General features: G+C 66.2%; 3 protein-coding genes across 8 annotated transcripts; all 3 read left to right on the plus strand.

The window, feature by feature from the left end:
- Positions 1–293: 293 nt before the first annotated feature.
- On the plus strand, positions 294–3,741 carry DCST1 (DC-STAMP domain containing 1). Its single transcript, XM_051641242.1, has 15 exons — positions 294–405; positions 483–557; positions 658–786; positions 867–1,006; positions 1,084–1,255; positions 1,384–1,527; positions 1,686–1,807; positions 1,888–2,045; positions 2,216–2,315; positions 2,402–2,497; positions 2,578–2,704; positions 2,811–2,927; positions 3,025–3,167; positions 3,269–3,382; positions 3,496–3,741. The coding sequence occupies exons 1-15, from the start codon at positions 294–296 to the stop codon at positions 3,739–3,741; spliced, it is 1,995 nt and encodes a 664-aa protein (XP_051497202.1).
- A 449-nt stretch (positions 3,742–4,190) lies between these two features.
- ADAM15 (ADAM metallopeptidase domain 15) lies at positions 4,191–11,908 on the plus strand. 5 transcript variants are annotated; one of them, XM_051640995.1, is made up of 25 exons: positions 4,191–4,391; positions 5,116–5,219; positions 5,852–5,928; positions 6,236–6,314; positions 6,422–6,498; positions 6,572–6,755; positions 6,914–6,976; positions 7,061–7,129; positions 7,234–7,403; positions 7,482–7,566; positions 7,647–7,795; positions 7,877–8,054; positions 8,202–8,294; positions 8,394–8,589; positions 8,659–8,767; positions 8,850–8,994; positions 9,062–9,139; positions 9,210–9,321; positions 9,426–9,564; positions 9,958–10,011; positions 10,272–10,377; positions 10,758–10,826; positions 11,057–11,122; positions 11,281–11,402; positions 11,758–11,908. In XM_051640995.1, exons 1-25 carry the CDS (start codon positions 4,292–4,294, stop codon positions 11,798–11,800), a joined length of 2,667 nt encoding a protein of 888 aa, XP_051496955.1. In that variant the 5' UTR covers positions 4,191–4,291; the 3' UTR covers positions 11,801–11,908. The 5 variants fall into 5 exon arrangements, with proteins under 5 accessions (XP_051496955.1, XP_051496957.1, XP_051496958.1 ...); XM_051640997.1 differs by lacking the exon at positions 11,057–11,122; XM_051640998.1 differs by lacking the exon at positions 10,758–10,826.
- Positions 11,909–12,562: 654 nt separating this feature from the next.
- EFNA4 (ephrin A4) lies at positions 12,563–17,045 on the plus strand. 2 transcript variants are annotated; one of them, XM_051641097.1, is made up of 5 exons: positions 12,563–13,021; positions 14,927–15,219; positions 15,959–16,253; positions 16,339–16,583; positions 16,685–17,045. In XM_051641097.1, the coding sequence occupies exons 1-4, from the start codon at positions 12,912–12,914 to the stop codon at positions 16,559–16,561; spliced, it is 921 nt and encodes a 306-aa protein (XP_051497057.1). In that variant the 5' UTR covers positions 12,563–12,911; the 3' UTR covers positions 16,562–16,583; positions 16,685–17,045. The 2 variants fall into 2 exon arrangements, with proteins under 2 accessions (XP_051497057.1, XP_051497058.1); XM_051641098.1 differs by lacking the exon at positions 16,685–17,045 and having other exon boundaries at positions 15,959–16,027; positions 16,194–16,253; positions 16,339–16,520.
- Positions 17,046–25,813: the final 8,768 nt, after the last annotated feature.

Below are 25,813 nucleotides of genomic sequence, written 5' to 3' on the forward strand. Positions count from 1 at the left end.
GAACCCATCCTGCTGCTGTGGGTTTCAGGGGACCATCCTACTGTTGTTGGTTCCAAGGAACCATCCCACTGTTTCCAGGACGAGGTGCAAGGCCATGGAGCCGGCAACGGCCTCGGAGCACGAGCCCTTGACTGGGGCAAAGGCACCTGGGAGAAGGGCACCTGGGAGAAGGGCACCTGGGAGGCAGAAACCGCCCAACTCCAGTGAGGTCCCCCACCCTGGTGCTGGGGCTGCCAGTGGGCAGGGGATGGCAGGGGTGACTCCTCCTGTCCCCCCCAGCCCTGAAGCGGATGATGGTTGCCCTGCTGCCCACCCCATGCAGCCAGTTCCTCTGGAGCCCACCGGACCAGTATCGGAGCATCAAGGTCCTACTGGGCACCAGCACTGGGATCCTCTTCGGCCTGGGTGAGTGTGTGCCAGTGCCAGGCACGGTGGGGGGCCAGTGACACCAGGGGCTCAGGGGACACTGGTGGGTGTTTCAGGGCTCTGCCAGCTCCTCGTTATTCCCCTGAACATCCCAGAGATGCGCAAGGTGCAGATCTCCTGCGGGGTGGCAGGTAAGGATGGGGTCGCCGTGGTGGCCAGGGTAATGGGAGCCATGGGGAGCCCTGGAGGCTTCTTTGTGGGACTGTGGTGACAGCCCTCTCCTCCATGCAGGGGTGACAGCCTTCGGCTGGGCCACATCTCCCCACTTCCGTTGTGCCAGCCTGCTCCTGGCCCCCAAATTCATGGGCAAGGAGGGCCGGGTCTACGTCCTCTCCTTTGTCCTCGCATCCATCTACAACGGTAGGTCCCTCCATGTCTCCATTCCCCCCACCAGGGGGGTCCCTGGGGGCTGGCAGGGTCTGAGGAACAGGGTGTTCCAGGGCCTGTGGCCAATATCTGGCACAACCTGGAGGAGGTGACGCGCTCGATGGGCTGCGTGACAGAGCTGCAGATCAACCACACCCGCCACCTCTGGCGCATGTCCACAGCCCCCCTGCGCAGGGCCATGGAGGACATTGTGGTGAGGCGGGGGGCACTGGGGGGCTGGGGGGGGCAGCTGGGGGGGCCAGCCTGCATATGTGTGTGTGTCCGTGGCAGCGGAGCGGGAAGACACTGAACACTGAGGCACAGAATGTCTCAAACTCCTTTGTGGATCTGAACGACGAAGTGGCCAGCGATGCGGGCTACGACCTGGCCAAGAAACAAGACTCCAAGCGGGCCTCCAGCACCCAGAAGCGCTTCGAGATGAAAACCAAAATGCGCTGCAACTGTGAGCAGGGCAGGGGGGGGCTGGCAGGACAGGGTGGGAGGGGGTGGGACCACCACAGCCCCCCACAGGGCACGCTGGGGGATGGGGAGGGTGCAGGCGGCAGCCAAGGGCTCCTTTCCCTCCCCCAGATTTGGTCGACGTGGGCATGCAGCGCTGCCGGAACTGGTTCGACGAGAAGTACAAGGCCTGCATGGATGCCGTGTACATCCCCATCATCAACAACATCCTCTGCCTGCCCATGCAGTTCAAGTTCCTCTGCCACCTTGCCAAGGGTGGGTGACACATGGGACCCCCACCCTGTCCTCCCGGAGTGAGGGGGCTCCAGCTCTGCCCCCCCTTGGGATGCAGCCACAGCCTGTGCTGGGGCAATGCCCCGGGGCCCCAGCTGTGCTGGCACTGTCCCCTCCTTGTCCCCACTCTGTCCCTACAGTCATGCAGGCCTGGTGCTGGGAGAGGATCCCCGTGGAAGGCAACTTTGGGCACATGTATGACAAGGTGAACGACTCTGTGGGCAACCTCAGTGAGGAATTCAGTGCCAGTGTTTACTCTCAGGTGGGTCCCTGTCCCCTCTGCCCAGGGCCAGGGTGAGGGCCAGATCCTGTCCAGCCCCATGGACCCTCCCCCTGCCACAGGAGGTGCACCGTGACATGCTGATGGGCATCAATGTGTCAGCAGAGCAGCTAGTGGAGGATGTGACTGGGCACTTGCGGCAGCAGGGTGCCCGCCTAGACCGGGCCTTCACCTTCTTCCGCCTGGTGCTCTCCTGCACCTTCCTCCTCGTCTTCCTCTCGTGAGCCCTGGGATGGGGGGGGGGTCAGGGGGCAGCCCTGTACCAGCTGCAAAGCACTGAGGTGGTGGCCTATTTCACGGCAGGTCTGGGGGGAAGTGTGGACAAAGCAGGGGGGTTCTGGGGGGGCTGCATCTGGTATTTTGCTCCCCTGGAACCCCACTTCTTGCCAGGGCCTTCTCCTACACCAAGCGGTACTGCGGGGACATCTGCTTTGACAACCTCTACATCACCACCTACTTTCGCCAAATTGATGCCCGCCGCAGAAAGCAGGTGGGGGGGGAGAAGGGGCAGAGGACAGATCCGCCACCCGTGACAGGGGGGGCTGCGCTGAACTGCCCCCCACTCCTCTTCCCCAGAACAAGCGGACGCTGCTGCCTCTGCGCCGGGCAGAGGTCTCAGCTGTCATCTTCCCGTGCCGCCTGGCCATGCAGTCAGCCGAGCTGCAGAACATGGTGAGGGGCTGGTGGGGGGTTGGGGGGGCTGGGGATGCCAGGGCTGGGGGGAAGGCTGTGGCAGACCCCCATCTTCACAGTTGCTGGAGCTTCTGGAGTGCATCCCGCCTCTGCTCCTCCTCCTTCTCGCCTGCGGCCTGGACTACACGCTCTTCACCACACTCAGCGTCATCCAGCAGCACTCCTTCGTCCAGTACTCCTACCACAGTGAGCCCCCAGCCCCACGACACCGGGGGGCAGCCCCCAGCCTCACCATGCACCACAGCAATGCAAGGGTGTATCCCCCAACACCCTCACAGCCCCCATCCCACAGGCAGTCACCACCTGGCAGTGCACGTGACAGGGATGTCGCTGATGGCTAAGCTCCTGCGAAGCACCATCGGGGCCCTCAACACCTCCTCCAACACCCAGCTGGAGGCGTCCAACTTCGGTGAGCCCCGCAGGGGGTGGGACACCCCCCGGTGGGACCCCCCCTATCTGCTACAAGGCCTGAACACCGGAGCTCAGTGCTGACACTTTGTCCCCAGCCTGCCTGCCGCAGCCCCGGGGCATGACGAGGCAGCAGTACCTGGGCAGCTGCCTGCCCCTGGTCGTGCTGGTGGTGCTCTGCCTGGCCCAGGTCTACACGTACCGGCTGCGCCGCACCATCGCTGCCTTCTACTTCCCCAAGGTGCGTGGTGGCACCAGCCGAGGGCCCGGCACAGACCGGATGGGCAGTTTTTGGGGTGGGCTGGTGGCCCTGGTCACCTCTCATGGTCCTTGCGGGAGCAGCGGGAGAAGAAGCGGGTGCTCTACCTCTACAACAAGCTGCTGCAGCAGCGGCAGAGCTTCGTCCAGCGGCAGCAGAAGCGCATCGCCTGGCGAGCACGGCAGCCGCCGGGGCTGGTGAGCGGGGCCGGGGCTGCAGGGGGGGGGCAGGGGGCTCGAACGTGCCCGCATCCCAGGACTGGTTGTCCTGTGGAACGTGGAAGCCGCACTCGGTGCCGTCCCCCCCGCAGGGGATGTTGGTGGTGAAGTGGTGCTGCCAGCGCTGCCCTTGGCTGAGCCGCTGGAAGCGCCAGAGGTGCACGGTGTGCGGGACCCCCGAGAGCCCCCGGGACCGCGTCTGCCCCGCGCCTGCCTGCGGTGCCCGGTTCTGCGGCCCGTGCTGGAGGGAGGCAGGCGGCGTGTGCCTGGCCTGCGGCCCTGAGGACGACGGCTTCTTCGACGACAGCAGTGACGAGGACGTGGAGTACGCGGCCTGAGGACCCCCTCAAATAAAGGCTGCGACCCCCCCCGCGCACAGCGTACAGTTGTGCCTGTGTGTGGGGGTGGCAAAAGGAGAGAAGGCGGGTAGAAGGGGGGTGAGGGGGCGGTCTGACGTATGGGTTGGGGAAGGGGGGGCTGGAGTGTACGGGCCAGTGGAAATGGGGGGCTCCAGTGTACGGCGTGATGAAGGCGGGGGTCTCCGGTGCCCGGCAGGCAGAAGGCGGGGGTCCCGCTCCCCAGCGGCAGTCAAGGCGTCTCCATCGCCGCGCCCCGGGCCGGAGCAGCTGATCCCGCCCCCCCGGCGCACACACGGAACCGGCCCCGAGGCGCGGCCCCCCGGTTGCCCGGGGCGGGGAGGGGGCCGGGGGAGGTGCGGGGGGCGGCGGGCGGGGCCGGCGGGGGCGGGCAGGAAGTTCCTCCCCTCGGGCCGGGCCCGCGGTGCCGGTGCCGGTGCCATGCGCGGCGGGAGCGGTGGCGGCCGCGGCGGGACAGCTCGGGAACCGCCTGCCCGGCCCCGCCGGGCCCCGCTGGGGCTGCGGGGGGGCGATGGGGCCGCGGACGCCGTGGCCGATCCTCGCCACAGGGCTACTGCTCACCACTGGGCTACTGCTGAACACCGGTACCGGGACCACCGGGAGCGGCGCAGGTGAGCGGGGATCGGAAGGGGTCCGTGTCCCCTCCGCTGGGGACATCGCGGGGGACCGGCAGCAGCCGGGGGGATCCATACGGGATGTCGAGGGCTGGGCCTTGGTGTCACCCACCCCCGGGATGCTCTGTGTCCCCCCGGGGTCCGCGGTCTGGTCTGGCTGCGCTGAGGGGACCTGAGCGCCCCGGGGGATCCCAGCCCCTCCAGCAGCCTCCGTGCCCCGGGAGTGCCGGGGGGACCATCGAAGAGCCGGGGGGACTGCGGTGACTGGAGGACTTTGAGTCAGCCGGGCCGGGCTTCGCAGCCCTGCCCAGTCCCTCAGCTGGTTGTACTGGGCGGCAGGGCCGGGGCTGACGCAAGGCCCGGTCGGGGACCCCGGGCAGACAGTCCCGGGGGGGGCGGCCGCTCCCCGTTCCCTGCCTCCTCACAGCCCGGGGTCACCCGCAGACTCCCCCGACCTCCCGGGGGTGCTGCCCGGGGGGTGTTCGAGGTTTCACCCGGGGACACACCAGCAGCTTCTGGGCTGAGCATGGGACCCCCTGCTCCCTACCCTCGACCCCCCCTCTGGCCCAGGGGGACTGCACAGTGACACGGGTGAGCATGGGAGACCCCTGCTCCCCATCCTGGACCCCCGCCCTGGCCTTGTAGGGCTGTGCAGTGACAGTGGTGTCTTGGGGACTGGGATGTGCTGAAGCAGTGACGAGTGGCTCTGGGTCCCGTGCAGGTGACAGCTGGTGGCGGCGCCATGTGGAATTGGGACAGTCCTGGTATGTCACCCCGTGGGTCCTGAGGGACAACAGGACACTCAGCCTGGCAGAGGCGACACAGGTAACACCCCCGCCCACCCTGGGGTGCCCCCACCATGCAGGGGCTCATGAGCGTGGGGTGGAGACTTCCTGCACCCTCCACCTCCCCGTGCCCCCTTCCCAGTACAGGAACCGTATACCCAGCACCCAGGTACCCTAGTCCCATGTCCATAGGGGTCCAAGCACCCACAGCTTCTGGTCACCCCAGAGGCAGTGGGGAGGGAGCCCCTTCCTCCCCCTCTCCTGATGCCAGAGGACGTGTCTGGGTGGGGGCACCCACCCTGCACCCCTCCCGGCAGGAGCGGAAGGGCCCAGCCCACCCCACGTTGGGAGTCTCTCTGGCGTTTCCGCCACGCTGCACTGGGCAGGAAGCGCCGGGGGTGGCGAGGGGGGGGCCGGCTCCATCCAACCCCCCTGTCCCCAGCACAATGAGCTCGGGAGGGAGGGACGCTTCCTGCGGGAGCCGGGGCGGGCAGGGGATCCCTTCCGCCCCCTCCCTCCGGGCACACGCCAGGGCCAGGCGAGCCCCCCCAGCCCCCTCCAGCACCCTGCTGTGAGCCACGCCGTCATGGAGGATACATGGAAACAGGAGGGGACCTTCAGGGTGGGGGCCCCTGGGTCAGGGGCTTCCCCTGTAACTGCTGCCTGTGGCAGGGGGGGTTCCCTGCCCAACTGCAGATCCTGCTGGAGCTGGAGGGGACGTGGCTGGTGCTGGAGCTGGAGCAAAACTGGTGAGTCGGTGGGTGAGTGGGACAGAGCTGGGGTGGGGGTCCCAGGGGTCCTGTATCCAAGAATGGTGTGTGCAAGGTCCCATGGCTCCATCTCCATCCATGGTGCACAAGGGGTGGGGGTCTCAGTGAACCTCTCTCCATCCATGCTACACATGCTGTGGGGGTCCTATGGGCTCCCCAGGGTCTTCATCCCAGGTGCACTTACAGTGGGGTAGGGGGTAGCAGGGTCCCCATGTTTATCAGTGGGGTGCTCAGTGGGGGGTGAGCAGAGGGGTCCTTGCTGTGCGGTGACATGTGCCTCCGGCAGGGAGCTGGTGCAAGGCACTGGAACGCTGCTCTATTACCTGCCCAACGGCACACGGGTGACACAGGAGGCCAGAAAGCAGGTAGTACCTGGGCACATTGTGTCCCCAGCTGTGTCCCCAGCCTTTCCCGTGCCCTGGGGGGTGACCACAGCACAGGGCTGGCTCTTGAGTCCCCCTCTCTGCTTCAGGAGCACTGCTGCTACTGGGGGATCGTGCAAGGCTTCCCCAGCTCGTGGGCCAGCCTCTGTGCCTGCGCTGGACTCAGGTGAGCCCTGACCCCAGTGGTCCTCAAGCCAAACTCCCACCATCCCACTGATGCCTCCTCTGCCCTTCCCCAGTGGCCACCTCGGGCTGTTGGAGAGCAGGAGCTATGTGCTGGAGCCAGACACCGGCAGCCCCCTGGGGCGACACATCGCGTACCAGCTGCGGGGGGCCCGGCTGGTGCCACGGGCCTGTGGGCAGGACCCCCAGGACCCTCTCCGGGCAGCGGTGGAGGAGACACAGCCCCCCTGGCTGCAGAGGGTAGGTCACCCATGGGCCTTGCCCTTCCAGAGAGGGTTGTTTCACCTGTGCCCTGTCCCATAGAGGGTCCCCTCCCCGAGGCCGTGACCCGAAGAGGGTCCCCTCACCCAGACCCTGTCCCAAGAGTGTCCCCCTCCCCTGCCCCCTTTCCTCCCCAGGGCAAGCGGGCGGTGGTGGAGCAGCGGTTTGTGGAGCTGGTGATGGTGGTGGACCATGCTGCGGTGAGTGCTGGGCAGGCGTCCCTGGTGCAGGGGCTGCTGTCCTCCCCTGCCAGTCCCCCCTGACGCCCCTCCCTGCACCCCCAGTTCCAGAATTACCCCAACCTGCAACGTGTCCGCACCCGGACCCTGGAAATCGCCAACCAGGTGGATGTGGTGAGTGACCACTGTGACCTGGTGGGCACTGTCCACCCCAGCCCGGTCCTCAGCTTGGCTGTGCTAGGGGTCTCTGACATCCACCCCCCTGCCCTGCCCCCCAGTTCTTCCAGCCACTGGGAGTGCGGGTAGCCCTGCTGGCCGTGGAGGTCTGGAGCGAGGGAGACAAGTTCACAGTGGGCAGCAGTGCCCGGGCCGCACTGGAACAGTTCCTGCACTGGCGCCAGCAGGAGCTGCTGCCCTGGCTGCCCCATGACAATGCCCAGCTCCTCACGTGAGTGAGGGACAGGGACAGGGACGCAGGGTGAGGTGCACTGGCAGCAACCCCCCAACCCCCATGGTCTCTCCCCAGGGGCACCCACTTTGATGATGTTTCAGTGGGGATGTCAGCTCAAGCCTCCATGTGTTCCCCTGCACGCTCTGGGGGGGTGAGCATGGTCAGTACCACCCACGTTCCCCCACCCTCGCCCCACCCCCCAACTGCCTGTTCTGACCTGCCCCCACCCCTGTCCCCCAGGACCACTCGGTCAGCGTCCTTGTCGTTGCCTCCACTGTGGCCCACCAGCTGGGGCACAACTTGGGGTTGCGGCACGATGGCACCGGGCGCTTCTGCTACTGCAGTGACCTCCAGCAGGACCGTGGCTGCATCATGGCATCACCCACGGGGTGAGGGCAGTGGGCAGGGCTGGGGGGGTTGCTTGGGCCAAGCCCCCTCTTTGCCTCACTAGCCCCTCTCTGGCTCTGCAGGCTGACACCTGGCTTGAGCTTCAGCAACTGCAGCCAGCAGGACCTGGAACGCAGCCTGCAACAGGGACTGGGCTGGTGTCTCTCTAACATCCCCGAGCCCCGCAGCCTGGCCGGGACCCCCCGCTGTGGGAATCGCTTCCTGGAGCCGGGCGAGAGCTGTGACTGCGGCCTCAGCGTGGTATGGAGGCACTCTGGGTGGGCTGGTGTCACCCCTGTGGCCACCCCAGAGCCTGGGGCTGCCCGTGCCATGGCTCTGCCCAGGGATGCTGTGTCCTGGTGAGGGGATGCTGGTGCCACCCACTCACCACAGCACCTCTGCCCTCAGGAGTGCACTGATCTCTGCTGCAACAGCAGCACATGCCAGCTGGTGCCTGGGGCTGCGTGTGCCACCGGGGACTCCTGCTGCCAGGACTGCCAGGTACGTGGAGACAGGCAGCCGGCAGTGCTGGCACTCTAGTCACTCTCTAGGGTGGGTTTCTCTGGGGTCCCTACTTGCCTGACAGTGTCCCCCCTGCAGCTGCGCCCTGCTGGACACCCCTGCCGGGAGCCCCATGGCGAGTGTGACCTGCCTGAGTTCTGTGACGGGGTCTCTCCCCACTGCCCCCCTGATGCCTTCCTGCAGGACGGGCAGCCCTGTGCCAGCGGGCAGGCAGTCTGCTATGGTGGAGCTTGTGCCACCTACGAGGGACAGTGCCAGCAGCTGCTGGGGCCAGGTATGGTGGGGCCAGGCAGAGGGGCAGGGGCTGGGTGGGGGGTGCTGAAGTTTTGCTGCCCCCCTGCAGGTGCCAGCCCTGTCTCCAGCTCCTGCATGGCCACCCTGAATGCCAATGGAGATGAACGTGGGCACTGCGGGCAGCTCCCCAACGGCTCCTACATTGCCTGTGCCCAGAGGTGAGTGCTTTGTCCCCTTGCCGTGTCCTACGTGCCATATCCCCCTTGCTGTCTCCCACCCCTGACCCCTCTGTCCCTGCAGGGATGCTGGCTGTGGGATGCTGCAGTGCCACCATGGTGCTGGGGACAGACCAGAAGGGTCCTGCCGGGGAACCCTCCTTCTTGGGGATGAGGACGTGAGCGATGGGGCTATGGTGCTGCCTGGCACTGCTTGTGGCCCCGGGAGGGTGAGTGCCAGGGCACCAGGAGAGGGGCTGGAGGGTTGCCTGGTGCTGAGTTCCTGTCCCCCGGCAGGTCTGCCTCCAGCATCGGTGCCAGGACATCTCCGCACTGGGTGACCAGCAGTGCCAGAGCAAGTGCCACGGGCATGGGGTGAGTGTGGGACTGGGGGGATGGGTGCTCGGGGACCTGCTGGGGCTGACACTCTGTGTCACCTGCTCAGGTCTGCAACAACTACGGGCACTGCCACTGCCAGCGGGGCTGGGCCCCCCCTTCCTGCCAGAGCCCTGGTGTGGGGGGCAGCCAGGACAGCGGCCCCGCCACCACCGAGCGAGGTGAGGGCAGGGGCAGCTGGTGCTGCTGCGCCAAGAATGGGGCTTTGTGTGGCCTGGGCCAGCGTGGGGGACAGCAGGGGGGGCTGATGTGCGGCTCTCTGCAGGGGGGAGCGTCCTGCCCACTGCCCTGGCGCTGAGCACGCTGCTGGGGCTGGGGCTGGCCCTGGGGCTCTGCTGTGCCCGCCGCGCCAGCCTGCACAAGCACCTCTGCCAGCTGGGCAAGGGGACGTCCTGCCGGTACAGGTAACCGGAACGGGGGGCACAGGGTGGGGGGCGCGCGTGCCTCTGTGTGCCACGGCGGGTACCAGAGCTGCCTGCCTGCATGTGGGCATACACATGCATGTGGCGGGGCACGAGGGGTGTGCATGTGTGTTTGCACGTGTGTCCTGTGGCGGCTGACCAAGCAGTGTCCATGCATGTGTCCCCAAGCAGGTGACAACTGGTGTTTGTCTGTGCATCCCCCTGGCGCAGGTAGCAGACCCTGGCATGCGTTGTCCCCCCATGTCACCAGTTCTTTTCCCCATGTCACCAGTTCTCCCCATTTCTCTGTGGTTCCTGCCCCCATGTCACCGCGGTTCCTCCCCCCTGCTGCACATCCCCAGTCCTGGGCTGAACCCCCCACTCTTCTCCCCACAGCGCTGAGACCCAGGTGCGATTCCTGGGTCCAGAAGGCGCAGACGGCTGGAACGGGTAACGTCACTGCCAGAGCCCGGGTGTGGGGCTGTCCCTGAGCCGTCCTGCTTCGCAAGGCCTGCGGTGCTGCGCTCTTCCCCTGGCAGTGCCCGTGGGGTGTGGGGCAGCCCCAGGGTGCGGGGTGTCACATCCTCCGGTGCCGAGGGGTTCGTTTCTCTTGGGCTTTTGCTGGTGTTGCTGTGGCTTGGTTGTCATGCAGAGTCCCCCCAACCCAACCAGAGCGAGTGGGGCCTGATCCTGCCTCTCCCCCCCTGCAGGATCTCGCAGCCAGAGCCTCAGTCGGGCAGCCGGGACCCCCCCGCGCGCCCCCGGCCCCCGCAGTGGCATCGGGCCACAGAGCTGCAGGTGATGCACAGCAGCAAGGTGAGGGCGGGGAGCTGGGAACGGAGGGGTTGCTGGTAAGGGAGATACCATCGCCGTGGTGACAGTCTGCGGTTGCCGTGATACTGGGGGTCGGTCTGGCATCCCCCGGTGCCAGCTCTGAGGATCCCTCCGGGGGTGCTGAGCACCCACGTGGTTCGGTGCTGTGACGCCCTGGGACAGAGCAGCCTGGCACGGCCCTGGGCCACGCTCGGCACTGGCTGCGCCGCTCTGGGATCGGTGCCCGCCCGGGGGCCGTGGTGGCCATCTGAGCTGCTGGGGGGGGTCTCTGCTTGGCGGTGGGAGGGGGGGTCTCTGCATGCTGCATGGCTTGCCCCCTGCCCGGGCTGCATGGCGCCTGCCCCTTCTCCCTCTCTCCACAGCCGGCTGCCCTTGGCTCAGCCCGGCCTGATCCACCCTCCCGGCCTCTCCCGCTGGACCCTCCACCCAAGGTAACTCCCGGGCTGGGGTGGGGGTCCCAGGCTGCACCCCCGGATGGCCGGCCCCCCTGCATGCCTGGCTGTGCACCGAACCTGCTGCTGTGGCCCCTCTGTCACTGCTGCTGGTGCCCACTGCCCGGCATAGCTGGCACCCCCATGAAGAGGCTGCCCCCCAAAACCCCCTTTATCCCCGGGGCTGCCGGTCCCCAAGCTGTCTCACTGTCCCCGCTTTCTCTGCCCAGGCCCCCCTCTTGGACAGGCCGCCCCCCCCCACACGCCCGCTGCCTGCAGACCCCCCAGGCTCTCAGGTAATGGTGGTGGCACTGGCGTGTGGGGCAGGATGGTGTGAGCCTGGGCCGGGCCTCCCCCTGCACCCCCTGAGGCATGGGGGGGTGCTTTGTGCCCCCCTGAACCCAGCAGGGAGTTTGGTCTGTGCCAGAGCTTTGACACCCCCATGTCCCTGCAGCCCCCAGGTCCAGCCAAGCCACCTCCACCTCAGCGGCCGCTGCCCTTGGACCCCCCAGGGCCTTCACTCCCCCGCAGCGAGACCTCCCCCAGTCACCCCTATGTCACGGTGATTCCCTCCAGGTGAGCACTGGGGTGGGGCCCGCAGGGGGCCGGAGTGGTGGGGTTGGGGGCAGAGCAGGGCACCAGCGTGGGAGGCTGTGGGTGCCAGGTTGGGGGGCTACATCATGTGACAGTAGGGTGCTGAGGGGTAGGGGGGGACAGGGTAGGGGGCTGTGGGGTGCAAGGTTGAGGGGGGGTACACGGTGTCAGAGTGGGCTGCTACGGGGGCAGTGCCAGAGCAGGGCAGGGGCCAGGCTGGGGGGCTGCAGGGTGCAGGTGGGAACTGAGGGGTTGTAGGGATCGAGGTGGGGGTCCCGAGCAGCGGTAGGGAGCCCTGCGGCGGACCCGCCACCCTCACTGCCCCTCTCCCCGCCAGGCCAGCCCCCCCGCCGCCCGCGGGCAGCCCGCCGGAGCCCTGAGCAGCGGGTCGGGATCGCTGCAGCGGTGCAGCCGCGGAGAAGGCCTCGTTTCGGGCCTCGCCTCCCGCTTGCCCCTCGCCGCCGCCAATAAAGGGGCCGTGAGCTGCCTCCGCTGCCTCCGCCGACCGGGGAGCTGGGCCGGGCCGGGTGCTGCGCCGAACTACACCTCCCAGCAGGCCCCGCGGCGGCCGCCGGAAGCGCCGCAGCCTCGCAGGACGTGGATCCGGCCGCTGGCGCCTCCTGGCGGAGGCTGCGCGCAGCGCCCCGGGGGAGGGCGGGAGGGGCCACGTGGGCACGGGCACGTGCGGGGACACACGCGAGTGCAGGGACACGTGTATTTGGGGACACGTGTGTCCGGGAACACGTGTGTGTGCGGGGACTCGCGTGTGTGTGCGGGGACACGTATGTGTGTGTGCGGGGACACGCGTGTGTGTGCGGGGACACGTATGTGTGTGTGCGGGGACATGCGTGCATGTGTGTGCTGGCACGCGTGTGTGCGGGAACATGCGTGTGTTTGTGTGTGGGCGGACACACGTGTGTGCACGAGCCGTCCCGTGTGCACGACACTCGTATGTGCACGGACGCGTGTGCAGGAACCGGCACCGCCCCCCGCTCCCGCCGCTCCCGCTCGGGGCCGGTGATGCCCGGCCGGAGCGGGGGCGCGGGGAGCAGCGGGTGGTGCCGGTGCCGGTCGATGCCCACGGGGCGGGGCCAGGTTGGGGCGGGGGTACCGGGAGGGTAGCAGGGCTGCCGGTACCGGTGCCGATGTATGTCGGGTGTACCGGTCGGTGTAGGGGTGTCGGTGCCGCCCCCCAAGGATTAATGGGCATTCGGAGAACTTGCCGGTGCCGGTGCCGGTGCATCCCCCCAGGGGTTAATGGCACTCGGAGAAGTTGCCGGTTCGGGTGCTTCCCCCCCCAAGGCTTCATGGCACTCGGGGAAGTTGCCGGTCCCGGTGCCGCCCCCTAAGGGTTAATGGCACTCGGGAAAGTTGCCGGGCGCGGCGCGGCGCGGATTGGCCCGAAGTTGGCGGGGGCTGGGCCGGGCCGTGCCGAGCCCCGCCGGCCGCCGCCGCCGCCCCCGGCCCCGGTCCCGCCGCCCCGGCGGAGCGATGCGGCCCGCGCCGCTGCTCGGGCTCCTGCTGTGGGCGCCGCTGCTCTGGGCTCCGCCGCCGGTGCACGGCTACCGCCACGGCGTCCACTGGAACGGCAGCAACCCCAGGTACTCCCGCCGGCCCCGCCGCCTTTGTGCGCCCCGGGCCCCGCCGCTGGGAGGGTCGGGGCGGGGGCGGTGGGCTCCCGGGCGGGGCGGAGCCGGAGGGCGCCAAGCCACCGGGCAGCCCCGGGGTATACGGAAATTGTGAGTACCCCCGGTGGTGCTGAACCCCGGGCAGTACCGAGCCACTAGGTGGTACCGAGCCACTGGGTATCCCCGAGTGGTTTCGAGCCACATCGGGCATCCACGGCAGCACCGAGCCGGTGAGTACCCCCGGTGGTGCTGAGCCCCGACCAGTACCAAGCCACTGAGCACCCCTGGTGGTACCGAACCGGTGAGCACCCCTGGGGGGTACCGAGCCACTGGGCACCCCCTGGCTGTTACCGGGCCTGTGAGTACCCCTGGTGGTGCTGAGCCCCAGGCTGGTACTGAGCCATTGAGCACCCCTGGGTGATCCCGAGCCACCGGGTATCTCCAGGTGATACCAAACCAGTGAGTACTCCCTGGTGGCACCAAGCCCCAGGCAGTACCGAGCCGCCAGGCATCCCCAGAGGTACCACAATGCTGGGCACTGCTGGTGGCATCAAGCCCCGGGTGGGGCAGGTGAGTACCCCAGGTGACACAAAGGTCTGGGTGGCACCAAGCCAGCGGGCAGCCCCGGTGGCACTGTGTCCTCAGTGGCAGCAAGCCGATGGACACTCAGTGCTGCAAAGTCCCTGGTGGTACCAGCCTGCCACAAGGCCTGGCATGCTTGCTGGGCATGGGGCTGGTGGGCACCAAGCCTGGGGTCACCTTGGGGTGCATCACGCTGGTGGATGGCACCACCAGGGCTGTGAGTCCCCATGGTGATGTCCCTGCTGGTGGGGGCTGTAGGGCACAGCCCCTGCCTGGCCCGGGATGCTGCCCCCAGGCTCTGCCACCATCACTGGGCTGGGGACCAGCCCCATCCCCCCTCCAACCTCCTCCATTTTAGGCATTTCCCAGTTCACGGCCAGGTGGGCTGGGCTGGTGACTGTCCTCCCCCATGGGGGTCCCCTGTCCTCAGCTGGGCCAGGTGGATCCACGCCAGGCAGGGCCTGGGGACACACTAGTGCTGCCTTGTTCCTCTTGGCAGTGGGGACCTGTGGGGTGGGAGATGTGGGAACCCACCACCCAGGGGTGCCCTGGGCAGGGGGGTGTGAGTGCCCCTGCAGGGTCAGGGCAGGGCCCTGGCCCCCGCAGCCCTCAGCCGTGCCCAGGCTCGTCCTGGCCAGCATCGCCTGCCTCTGAGCCACACTAGCCTGGGGTGGGCATGACCTGAGCCTGCACCAGGGTTCGAGGTGGCTGGGGTCCCCTCCCCAGTTGAACAGGGTGACCATGGCATCCCTGCCGTGGGCTGAAGCAAGATGAGGCAAGGGGACACAGGGCTGAGGTCACCACTCTGCTGAAGAGGGGCAGAGGGGCTCCGGCTCCACCGGCTGCCCCAGACAGGCAGGACTAAGTGTGTGTATACAGGTGTGCATGTGTGTGCACATGTGTGTGCATGTGCACACGTGTGCCTGGCGAGGTGTCTGCTCTGCCCCAGCCTGGCTTCCCGCAGCTCCTGCCATGGTTGGGCTCCCTCCTGCTCCAGCAGAGCCCCCCGTGCCCCCTGCCCCGGCCAGCCCTGCGGACCCCTGCCGGGGTGTCAGCACTGATCAGTGCTGGAGGCGGTGAGGCGGGTGCCGGGGCGGGGGGCTTTGTGTTCCCCCTGCCTGCAGCCACTGAGCCCATTCAGCTCCAGCGGCCTGTGGCTAATCTGGCCTGATGCCTGGTTGTGTGGCACAGCCAGGTGCCTGGTGGCCGTTTTGGTCAAAGCCTGGACACTTGTTCTGCTGGGGGAGGGACGGTGGGACCCCCAGCGCCTGCTCCCCAGCTCACCCTGCCTGGCAGGTTCCTGAGGGACGACTACACCATCAAGGTGGCCATCAATGATTACCTGGACATCTACTGCCCACACTACGAGGGGGCTGTCCCCACTGGGCGGGCAGAGACCTTCACGCTCTTCATGGTGGACCAGGAAGGCTACCGCAGCTGCCGGGAGACCCCTGGTGCCTTCAAGCGCTGGGAGTGCAACCGGCCCCGGGCACCTTTCGGGCCCGTCCGCTTCTCCGAGAAGATCCAGCGCTTCACCCCCTTCTCGCTGGGCTTCGAGTTCCAGCCGGGGGAGACCTACTACTACATCTGTGAGCTGGGGATGCAGGGGATAGGGGGGCACTGGGGGTCTGGGTGCAACCAGGGTTGGGGAGACCAGGGGGGGTCAGGATTCCACCGGGTTTGGGATGCACTCACAGTTGGGGTGTAGCAGGGATCTGGATCTAAGTGGGATTGGGGGGGGATAGAGGGGCTGGGGTGCACCAGGGGTCTGGGTGGAGCCAGGGTTGGGATGCACGGGAGGAGCTGGGGTGCAACAGGGGTTTGGGTGCTACCAGGGTGGGGGAGAACAGGGGGGGTCAGGATGCCCTTAAGGGTCAGGATGTAGTCACGGTTGGGGTGCATGGGGCAGGTCTGGCTCCACACAGGGGTCTGGATGTCGAGGGTGCACAGGGAGCTTGGGATGCACCGGGGTGGGCATGCGGAGGGCCAGGGTGCCCAGGGAGATCAGGCTGCCCGGGTGTTTGGAGTGCCCCGGGGTCTGGGTGCACTGGGGTGGGGGCTTGGGAAGGTTGGGGTGCCCCGAGGGTGTCTGGATGTCCTCGGGGTTGGGGTGCCTGGGGTGGGAGTGCCCGGGAAAGCGGGTGGTGCATAGCGGGGGTCTAATGCCGCGGGGGAGGGGGTGCCGAGATCGGGGTGCGGAGGTGCCTGCTCCGCCGCCCGCCGGCAGGGGCCGCCCCAGGCCCGGCTCTGGCTCCGCCGCCCGGTGGTCCCGTCGAGAGCCTGGGGGGCCGTGCCGGGGGGACCCGCTGATGTGTCCCCTCTGCCCAGCTGTCCCCACCCCCGAGAGCGCCGGGCGCTGCCTGAAGCTGCGCGTCTCGGTCTGCTGCAGAGGCACCAGTGAGTCCTGCCAGGAGGCGGCTGCGTCCCAAAAGTCTGGGGCTACCCCTCCCCTGCCTGGTCACACCTCGGGGGGGGGGGGAGTTATTGGTTTGCACTGGGGCCTCGGGGGGACACCGTGTCCCCCAGGGGAGCCAGTCACTGACACCGTTGATGTTTGTTTCAGCACCAGAGCCGGTGACGGAGGTTCCCAACTCGCAGCCCCATGGGCATGGGGGTCCAGAGGGTGCGTGTGGGGCAGGCAGGGGGGGTTGGGGGCTGGCTGGGGGCTGGGGGTCAGCTCACCCTGACCCCTGTCCCTGCACTGACAGATGCAGTTCCCGCCCGGGGCATCACAGCTCCACTGCAGCCCCGTGCCCTGTGCCTGGTGCTTGTGCTCCTCACTCTGCTCTGGATCTGACCCTCAGTGCTGCCCGTGGTGGGGGGATGGGCTCTGCTGCCCCCTGCCCACTCCCTCACTCTTCCTCCACCACCATCCCCTCCGATGGGGCAGCCGTGGGCCACAACTTGCCTGCCGGACTCCCACAGAGCTGAGCCAGGAGCTCAGGGCTCAAAGGTGAGGCGACATGGGGGACTCTGGGGCAGTGGGTGTCCTCAGGGTCTGGTCCCCCCTTTGCTGCACCCCAGCACCCCCTGAGTGGGTTCTCTCCCTCCCAGGGTCCTGGCTCCCCACCGGCATCGCACACCGGCCCCGGCACTGGGCTCCCTGCAGCCCAGGGGCACCTGCTCTGCCCCGGGGCTGTCACCTCATCTTGTGCCTTTCCCCATGGACCCACCACCCCACGGGGCCAGGGACCCCCAGGTCCTGGAGCAGGGCCCCTCCACTGCTTTGTCCTCCGGTGAGGACACACCGATCTGTCTTCTGGGAAGACGCTCTCCGTGTGCCACCACACTCCGTGTGCCACCACACTGTCCTCCGTGTGCCACCACACTGTCCTCTGTGTGCCGTCACCGGCCCCACCGTTTGGTTTCAATCCCTGGTAGTGACTGAGCCGAGCAATACAGTGTTTGCAAGATCGCTGCGCCCTCGGGCTGTGCAGCCCCCACCCCTGGCCTCACGCTGCCCATGGACCCTTCCTGCCTGTCCCCTCTTGCCTGTGGTCCCCTCCTGCCCACTGTCCCCACCTGCTCGGGCTCTCAGCTTGCCCATAGTCCCCTCCTTCCCATCCTCACCTGCCCACTGTCCCCTCCTGCCTGTGTCCTTCTGCTCACCATCCCCTCCTGCCTGTCCCTACCTACCCACAATCTCTGTCCCCACAGGGATGATGCTGGGTCACCGGAGGAGGGGGGAGGGTGGGCAACCACTCCCCAGGGGTCCCTGCACTTCTCACCATGAGCTTTAAGACTGGGGGTTTAATTGCAGTGATTTGATATTGAGACATTGGCTCATGTCACAGGGAGAGCTTTAATTACAGCTGAGCTGCCTGCAATTAGCACCTGGCAGTGGGACCCAGAGCCAGCCACTGGCGCCTGGGATGGGCCAGGGGCAAGGGGGCAGTGGGTTGGGGAGTCCTTCACCCAGAGCCTCTGGCCGGGCTCCTGGATCCTTCTGCTGCCCTTGGGCTGCCTGTGGGGCCCTGGTCCTGACTCCTTTGCCCATCTGCCCACTGCATATGGGTGCACTGTGAAGCAGGGGGGCTGCAGCGGCCACAGTTGGGGTCTTGCCCTCAGCCAGTGGGACACCCGGGTGGCACAGCTGGGTCACAGCTCCCCAGTTGCTCAAGGCTCCTACAGCATCTCCTGCCCCCTGCACCATGGGTGCCGCCCCCCTGCTCCCCTCCTCGGGGGTCCTAGCTGAGGCTGAGCTCCCTGCAGGGCCCCCAGCAGCCGGCCCCCCCAGCCCCCTCCCCGCGCAGGCGTTGCCGCAGTGGTGCTGGGCACGTCAGACAGGTTTTATGGCTTCTCGGAGAAACTGCTTGGCAAGAGGCTGAGCAAAAGCATCGACCGCGTCGCTCCCCTCCCCCCTGCGTCGCTGCCTGCCCTGCCCCCACCGCACCCTGCACCCCGTCCTTGCACGGGCACCCCGGACCCACGGGGGCCCACGGGGCACGGCCCCACCGGAGAACCCACGGTGGTGCCTGGGGCATTGGGAACCATGCCCTTGGGCCCCCCCGTAGGGGGATGCTGGAAAGACTGTGCCTTGTGGGAGTTTCCCAGGTGGGGGTGACACCATCTGGGACAGACCCGTACCCAAGGGTCCCTCACGGGGATGCTGGGAGCAGCCATGACCCGAGGGACCCCCATGTGGGGGTGCTGGGTGGGGGCATTCCCCATAGACCCCCATGGTGGGCTGTCAGGGGTGATGGTGAACTGCAGGATCCCAGTGTGGAGATTCCAGAGGTTGTGCCTTGCAGGAGCCCTATGCAGGGGTGTGGGGGGCTCTGCTCTGTGGGACCCCTGTACAGGAATTTGAGGGACTGTTCTCTGTGGGACCCCCATGCAGAGATTCCAGGGGGCTGTACCCTCTCTGGGACCCCCATGCAAGGATTTAGGGGAGCTGTACTCTGCAGGACCTGTGTGCATGGATTTAGGGAGCTATGTCCCATGAGATCCCCATGCAGGGCTGCTGGGAGTCTGTGCCCATCTCACCACCCCAGGGCTTTCCCAGGTGAAGCTGCGGGTTCCCTGTGGGGGCTGGAGGGTGGGTGCTGGCTGGGGGAGCAGCAGGGCCCTGTCCTTGAGAGGGGGTTGCTTGGTATGCGGGAGCTGCTGCCGCTTCCATCCCCTCAGCTCCCGATGAGCAATGCCATCAATAACAGCTAATTGATGGCGCGGCCGCTCCAAATCAGATTCCCCATCCCCTGAATCGAATTGATGGCTCCGCGCCCCACAGCCAGCACCGGCAGAAATTCAATCTATTAAAGGAATCGGCTCCATTAGCCTGTCCCTTCTGTCTCACAATCTCCCCCCCCTGCCCCTCATCCCGCTGCCAGCCCCCTCCCAAGCTCTCTGCTGCCACCCACCCCAGCCCAGCCCAGCCCCTCAGCTCCCACTGCAGAAGGGCATGGGGTGCCTGAGTGCCCTCAGCCAGGGGGTCTGTGCCCCAAGGGGCAGCTACAAGCAGGTGGGAGTTAAACCCTCAGAAATTGGGAAGGAAAAATGTGCCACTGGGAACAGAAAATGATGGGAAATGGTCCTGGGCAGCCCTGAGATGGAGAGGGAGGGTAAAGAAGTGATGGGCCATGCCGGCAGCTTGGGAACCAGAGTGGCACGGTGGGAGGTGATGGAGGCTGAGCCCTGTGCCCAGGTCACAGCTGGGACAGGGACCATGGGTGCACCTTGACACCAGAACGAGCCAGGGCACAGACCCATGGTGCTCCTGGCAGCATGTGAGGAAGCTCCTGGCATCAGGGCCCCCAGCCAGCCATGCTGCCAGGGCTCCCCCACCCTGGGACAGGGGCCCTAACACCCATCACTATGGGGCAAGGATGAGGTCAGGCACCATGGCTGTCCTGAGGGCAGCCCCAGGATACACAGGGTGGGATGTGGGGCCAGGCAGCCCCTCCAGAGGGCTGAAAGGGGGGAGAGCACACCCCTCCCAGTGTGGTGGGGCCATCCCTGCCCATCTCCCATGGGCGCAGGGCAGTGGCTGCAGCCCCCAGCTGAGAGCTGCCAAGAGCATCCTGGAAATGGGAAATGGCTCCATGTCACCATGGAAACGGGGCCACTGGCTTGCCATGCTGAGGGGACACGCTGAGCCGAGGGGACATGTGTACTGAGCCTCAAGGAGCACGGCATCGGGTGAGCACAGCACTGGGCATGATGTGCTGGGCACTGGCCACAGGCTCCTGGGCACCCTGAGGCTGGGCCATGAGCCCAGCACCCACCTGGGTCTGGCTCCCACTTTGCCCAGAGGGTGATCACCTGGCATTGTCACAGTTATTGTCAGCAAAACACCCCAGCAAAGTCTGTGGAGGGGACAGGCCTGAGCTGTCGGCACACAACCCACACCTGCCAGAGCAGTGAGAGCACCAGCACTGCCGGCTGGCAGCGGCACAGCACGTGTGCCAGGGCCTTGGAATCCCACTTGCATCCCGGGCGAGCAGATGCATCTCCGTGGGCCAGTTCCCACTGTGGGGCTGGAGCTGAGGGCACAGAGCAGCAGCAGGATGTGGGCACACAGGATCATCCTGGCACTGCCAGGCTTGTGCACCCCAGGCTACGGGCACAGGCAGACGCTGCCTGCTCGCCTCTCTGCGCTGTTCTGGGGTGTCTGTCCCCATCTGCCCATGTGGGTGCTGAGGTACCAGCATTTGTTTGTCAAGGCTGCCCCCAGAGCCCACTGCCATCCTGGGGGATGATAATCCTCTTGTGCCAGAGCCAGGATGGGCATGAGCTGCCCTTGCCAGCCAGTTCTGCTGGTGCTGCTGGTACCTGCTGGGTTCTAAGAGCCTGCAGTGCCAGAGCCGGTTCTGCTGCCCCCCAGGGTCCCCAGATCCCCTGGAATGGGGTTGGTGGCCCACAGGAGCCCCAGCCAGCAGCATGGGATCTGTCCCAGGAGGTTTTAAGTCTCCTGTCCTCTTGCCCTCCACTGGAATTAAATCCATCCCAGTCTATCCCAGGGCTCCGGGTCTGGCACTGGTGGGAGGAGAGTGGAGTTGCAGCTGGGAGGAGGCTAGGGGTGGGAAAGGGGGGGTGCAAATCCCCTGGCATTACCCCGGGGCAGCCCTGGGGTGGGTGCTGCTGGGGTCAGCAGTGGGTGCCAGGGCTGGGATGGATGGGATGTGTCCAGCTGGGAGGATGCTGAGGGGGGAGGAGCAGAGGGGCCCGGCATCGATGTGAGCCCCGGGGGCTGCATCAGGGTGGGGCTGGCACAGGGGGTTCCTCCTCATGCCAGAGTCCTGGCCCAGGAGTCCAGCAGAGCCTCTGTGCTCCCTCCCCACGGTAATTGATTGGGCTGCTAGCGAGCTTCCTTGGCAAAGCCCTCATTAGCCACCCGGGAGCCCCGTGCTGCCTGGCCAGTATCAGGCTTCAGTGGGCACAGGGCTGCACTGCGGGCAGCCCCCGGGTCCCTGCTGGCCCTAGCCCGGGGACAGGGACAGGGACAGGCGCTGGCAGGGGTGTGGCACGGCCAGACCACGGCCGGAACCAGGCACAGCAGGAGGCAGATCGATGCCCTGAATTATTTAGTGACTGTATCGGCAACACCTGGCGTGGGGGCCTGAGGACCTCGCTCACATATGGGACCCCCCCACCCAGGCACCTACTGCTGGGCTGCAAGGACGATGCAACCACCCTCTTGGGTGGTGGGTGTCAGTAGTACAGGGGTGGGTGCCCCCAGCGCCTCGCCAGCTGTGCCAGGCTGTCCCTGGCTGGTGCCACTGGTACTGCCTGGTCTGTCCTCCACATGGCAACAAGCTCCCAGCTCTGCAGCATCATCGGGCTGGCAGCAGGTCTGGAGTGGCTGCAGCCAGCGCAGGGACCCTTCATTTTCATGGGGTCCCCACCAGGTTGCTGCAGCCACCCCAGCACCCAGCTCCCTTCCCAGCCTTTCAGAAGCATTATTGGAACTGCCCCACAGTGGCACAGGCCCTGAAATCTCCCATGCCTGCACACTTCACCCTGAGCCTCCCCCTCAATTTATTACCTCTTTTGTTTGCCTCACTCCTGCCTGGCACCAAGGGCAAGGCAGAGTGGGGTCACTGGGTGAACATCCCCAGGATGCTGCCCATGTCCTCTGACACCCCTGTGCCCAGCTCCCATTTGGCACAAAGAGGCTGCAGTTCCCCTGTAACCACCACCTGCAGGATCAGGGCAGGAGCACAGGGACAACCTGAGGCAGGTCACAGCATGGACCTGTCCCTGGCAACCCCCTGTGTAGCCCCTTCTGCCTCTGCCAGTGCTCCAGATCCCAGCAGACACAGAGGCTGATTGCAGTGGCATCCAGGCTTGGCAGGAGCAGGATGTTGATGCTCCCTGTCACCCCTCCATCACAGGAACATCACTGAATACACCAGTAAGAGGGATGTGCAGAGATCTGCCACCGGGCCTGGAGGGGCTTCAGCACCACCACCCTGCACCCTTGCACTGTGGGTGCTGGGTTCCACCTGCCACCATGGGTGGGTCCCTGTGGATGCTCTGCTGATGGCTCCGTTGCCCCTCGCTCCTCTCCCAGCAGCCCTGGGGAGCCACCCTGTGCCCACACATTGCAGGGCACCCCAGTGAGGGGAGGTTTGGGCTGCAGGTCCCTTGGGAGGGGCAGGGAGGTGCAATGCCCCTGTGCTTGCCAGTTGCTCAGGTGCTCTTGTGGTGCTGGGGCCTCAGCACAGGGTGATTACAGCTCCTGATGGCCCAGCTGCAGGTGCCACAAGCCCTGTAGTCGGCTCTCCACCACCACTGCTGAGTGCCAGATTCTGATGGGTGCTGCAGGGGCAGTGGGCTGTAGACCCCACCTGGGATGGTGCTAATCACCATGCAGGGGATGCTGGGGTGGCACAGCTGGGGTGAGCGGAGCTTCAGGCTCTCGGTCAGGCAGGGAGGAGGCTACTGGGGAGCTGAGCCCTGGAGCCGGTGGGTACAGACCCAGCTCCATGCCCCTGTTCCTTCCCCAAGGAGCTGTGGCTGCTGCTCTGCAGCGGGGCCAGGTACCAGCGCTGGTGCTCATCCTGCCCGGGCCGGTGGCCCCATCCTGGCACAGCACTCACCAGCCGGTGCATCCTTGCCATGGCTATGCCAGAGCTGGGACTCGAGAGATGATCTTGGAGAGATCTTGAGGCTGGGAGGGAGCTTTGCCACGCAGGAGGCCCCGGAGGAGCCGGCTGAGTCACCCGGTGCCAGCTGCTGACTTAGGCGCTTCGTGCCAGGTAGACCCCACCACCAGCACATGGGCCATGGTGTGTGGCAGAGGGGCCAGTTAGGACCCTGGTACACGTCTGGCACACACAGTGCCACAGGGTGGTCTAAGATGAGGGCAGCATTTGCCTGCATGCTGGTCTGTGCCTCTCAGCTTGGTGACCTGGTTCTACCCAGGATCACCTAGTAGTGGCACAGCTGCATGCCAGGGTGTCACTGGGCTACCGTGGGCTCCATGAGGAGCTGTCCACTGTCACCTCCCATCTGGCACCTCTGGGTGCCAACACCCCTGGGGCCAGTAGGGCTTGACATGGTGGAGCCAGGCTTCTGGCACACCAGTGCCCGGGGCAAGGATCCTGTGGCTTCCTCTCAGCCGGGCAGTGGGAGCAGCCCCAGCACTGGGAGCCATCCCGGGAGCCATGCACGGCTTCATTCAGCAGCTCTGTGAGGAAGATGATTTCCTCTGACAGCCCCGCTTGGTGCTGCTGCCACCTGGCATGGCTGCCCACTCCTGCCATGGCAGGGACCGGGGCTGCTGGTGGTGACTGGGGCTGCAGGTGATGAGCGGGGCTGCAGGTGGTGACCGGGGCTGCTGGCGGCCAGTGTCGCATTGGCAATTAACCCTCCACTGCGATCCTGCACCATCAAGCTCTGCATCAATTACCTCAAGCTGCTGAGGTGCTAATTAACAAATCACCCCCATGTCTATCTGTGTAATGGTGCTCACCTGCAGCCCCCCCACCCCCCTCTCCCAGACATGAGGCCACTTTGGCTGGACCCGTGGCTTGCCAGGGAGGTGTTCTGGTGGCCAGTGGCTCTGCCACCCATCATCACCTCTCCTGTGCCACATCTTTGCTATGGATCTGTCATCGCTCCAATGCAGCCTCAGCAGATCCCACAGGATGCTTCCAGTGCTGGAGATCCCCCCTCTCCCCAGGCATGGGGGGGGGGGGTCAGCACCCTGCACTCTCACTCACTGAGACACTGACAAGGCGCAACCATCCATGAGGCCCTCATTCAAATTTAAAGCCTGACATGGGGATAAAAGAAGGAAAAGGACAGCAAGAAGCAGGGTGGCCATAGGTCCGCAGGCAAGCGGCAACTGTGCTCCAGATGTGCTGGCCCAAGCCCTGGTGTGGGGCTGCCCAGTGGTGCCTCGGTTGTACAGCAAAGGGTTGCCAGGAGCTACTTGGCTCCTTGCAGACATGCCAGCGCTGCCGGCTACCTGCTCCCTGACCCAGATGCCGTGTCCTTGTGGCCCTGGCCACCCGCTCCGGGTGCCATTAGCATGTTCCTGCCATGTCCAGTTGGAGAGGTGCCGGCACCTGGCTCCTCCCAGCAGGTCGGGAGCCCTGAGCTCAGCGCATTCAGGGCCGCGTAGGTGTGGCTGGTGAATATTTCATGCCCGCGTTCGCCGAGCCCTTTCTTGGTTACACTCCTGCCTCCTCCCCGCGCACTTGCCATGTTTATTTATTTAATGAATTATTTATCGGCTCCCCCTCTCGCTTGGCTGGGTGCTGCCCCCCCCGCTCCCCTCCCCAGGCTCCCAGCCCGCCGCGATGATTTATTGAATGCCGGCTCTGCTCTGCGGTTGCGACATGCTGTCACAGGAAGCCGCGGTTAAATATTAACCATGGCAGGCAGAGCGGGTCCCCTGTCCTGCCGGGACCCCCGGGCCCAACCCGCTCTGGGCACAGTGGCCACCATGGCTGATATTCAGGTGATGGGTGGGGGGCTTTACTTCCCCCCTGCTTTAGAACAGAAACCTGCTGGGTGCCAGGGTGATGGGGACAGGGTAGAGGAGACGAGTGGCATGGAATAGGGGAGGGAACCAGGGCTGCTTCATGCCCCAGCCTGCGGCTTCTTACGTCCTCCTGAGATTGAAGCCACCTGGTTGGTGTGACACCAGTCATCCCCAAAGCCTGCTGTGGTCAGAACCTGACCAAGCCCCCCCTGTGTGCTGGCTGCCACGGCTGGGTGCCCTCCCCTATCCCCAGGGTGATGCCCAGTGGGTGCCAGTGACGATGCATGGGTGGATGCACACCATGATGCTCAGGGGGACACATTCAGCTGCCAGGTCCCTCCATCCCAGCAGAGCATTGGGGTGCCACAGTGGGGGGATCCCCCTCAGGAGTGCAGGCACTGGCGGGTGCTGGCGGCACCGTGTGCGTTGCCATGAGCGGGGGTTTCCATGTGGAGGTGTGTGTTGCCATGGGTTTGCTGTTTCCATGGCGGCAGAGCGGTGCTGCCGGGCCCTGCCAGAGGAGCTCAGCCCCCCAGGATGCCCCAGCATCAGGGTGCTCTGGGATGGACCCACTGCTGCCACCACCATGGCCTGGTCCCTGGGTGCCCTGGCCCCTGCAGTCCCTCCTGTCCCTCACCACCAAGCCCTTTTCCACACATTGTATTTTCTTCAGTTCTCCAGATGAATAATTAATAAAGGCTTTTTTGGTCCTCTGGGCCCTTCCACTGCCCCCCCTGCCCCCACATCCCTTCCTGGCAGGACCCTGGTGGGGGCTTGCCCCCACAGTGCCACTGGTGAGATTGTGGCACAGCCCTGCCATGGGCACTGCTCGTACTGGGCTCCCCAGGGCACTGAGTGGGATGGGGGGGGGCGCTCAGCAAGACCCTGGCCACCACCATCCTTGGGATGCAGGTGTCCAAAGGGATGTTTGGAACCCTTGAAAAGGGGCCCTGAGAGGGGAATGGGTCTGAGGGGGGAGCTCTGGGGAGCTGGGAATCCCTTGTAACTTTGGCATTGGGCAGCAGATGCCCTTAGCCTGGGACTGCACTGTGGTCACCAGCCTGGGAGCCACTGTGCTGGGGTGGTGGGGACACCAGGATGTAGGGACACAGCATTCAGCCCTGGTCACACTCTCCGTTCCAGGGAGATGGTTCCCAGCAGGAGCAGCCAGGGCCGGCTCAGCAAGCCTAGCCGTGGTTTCGGTAGCCTCCTGGTTTCGTTCACCAGCTCCCTGGGCTGCCAAATCTTCG

The sequence above is a fragment of the Apus apus genome, chromosome 27, assembly GCF_020740795.1.
Source record: "Apus apus isolate bApuApu2 chromosome 27, bApuApu2.pri.cur, whole genome shotgun sequence".
NCBI lineage: Eukaryota > Metazoa > Chordata > Aves > Apodiformes > Apodidae > Apus > Apus apus.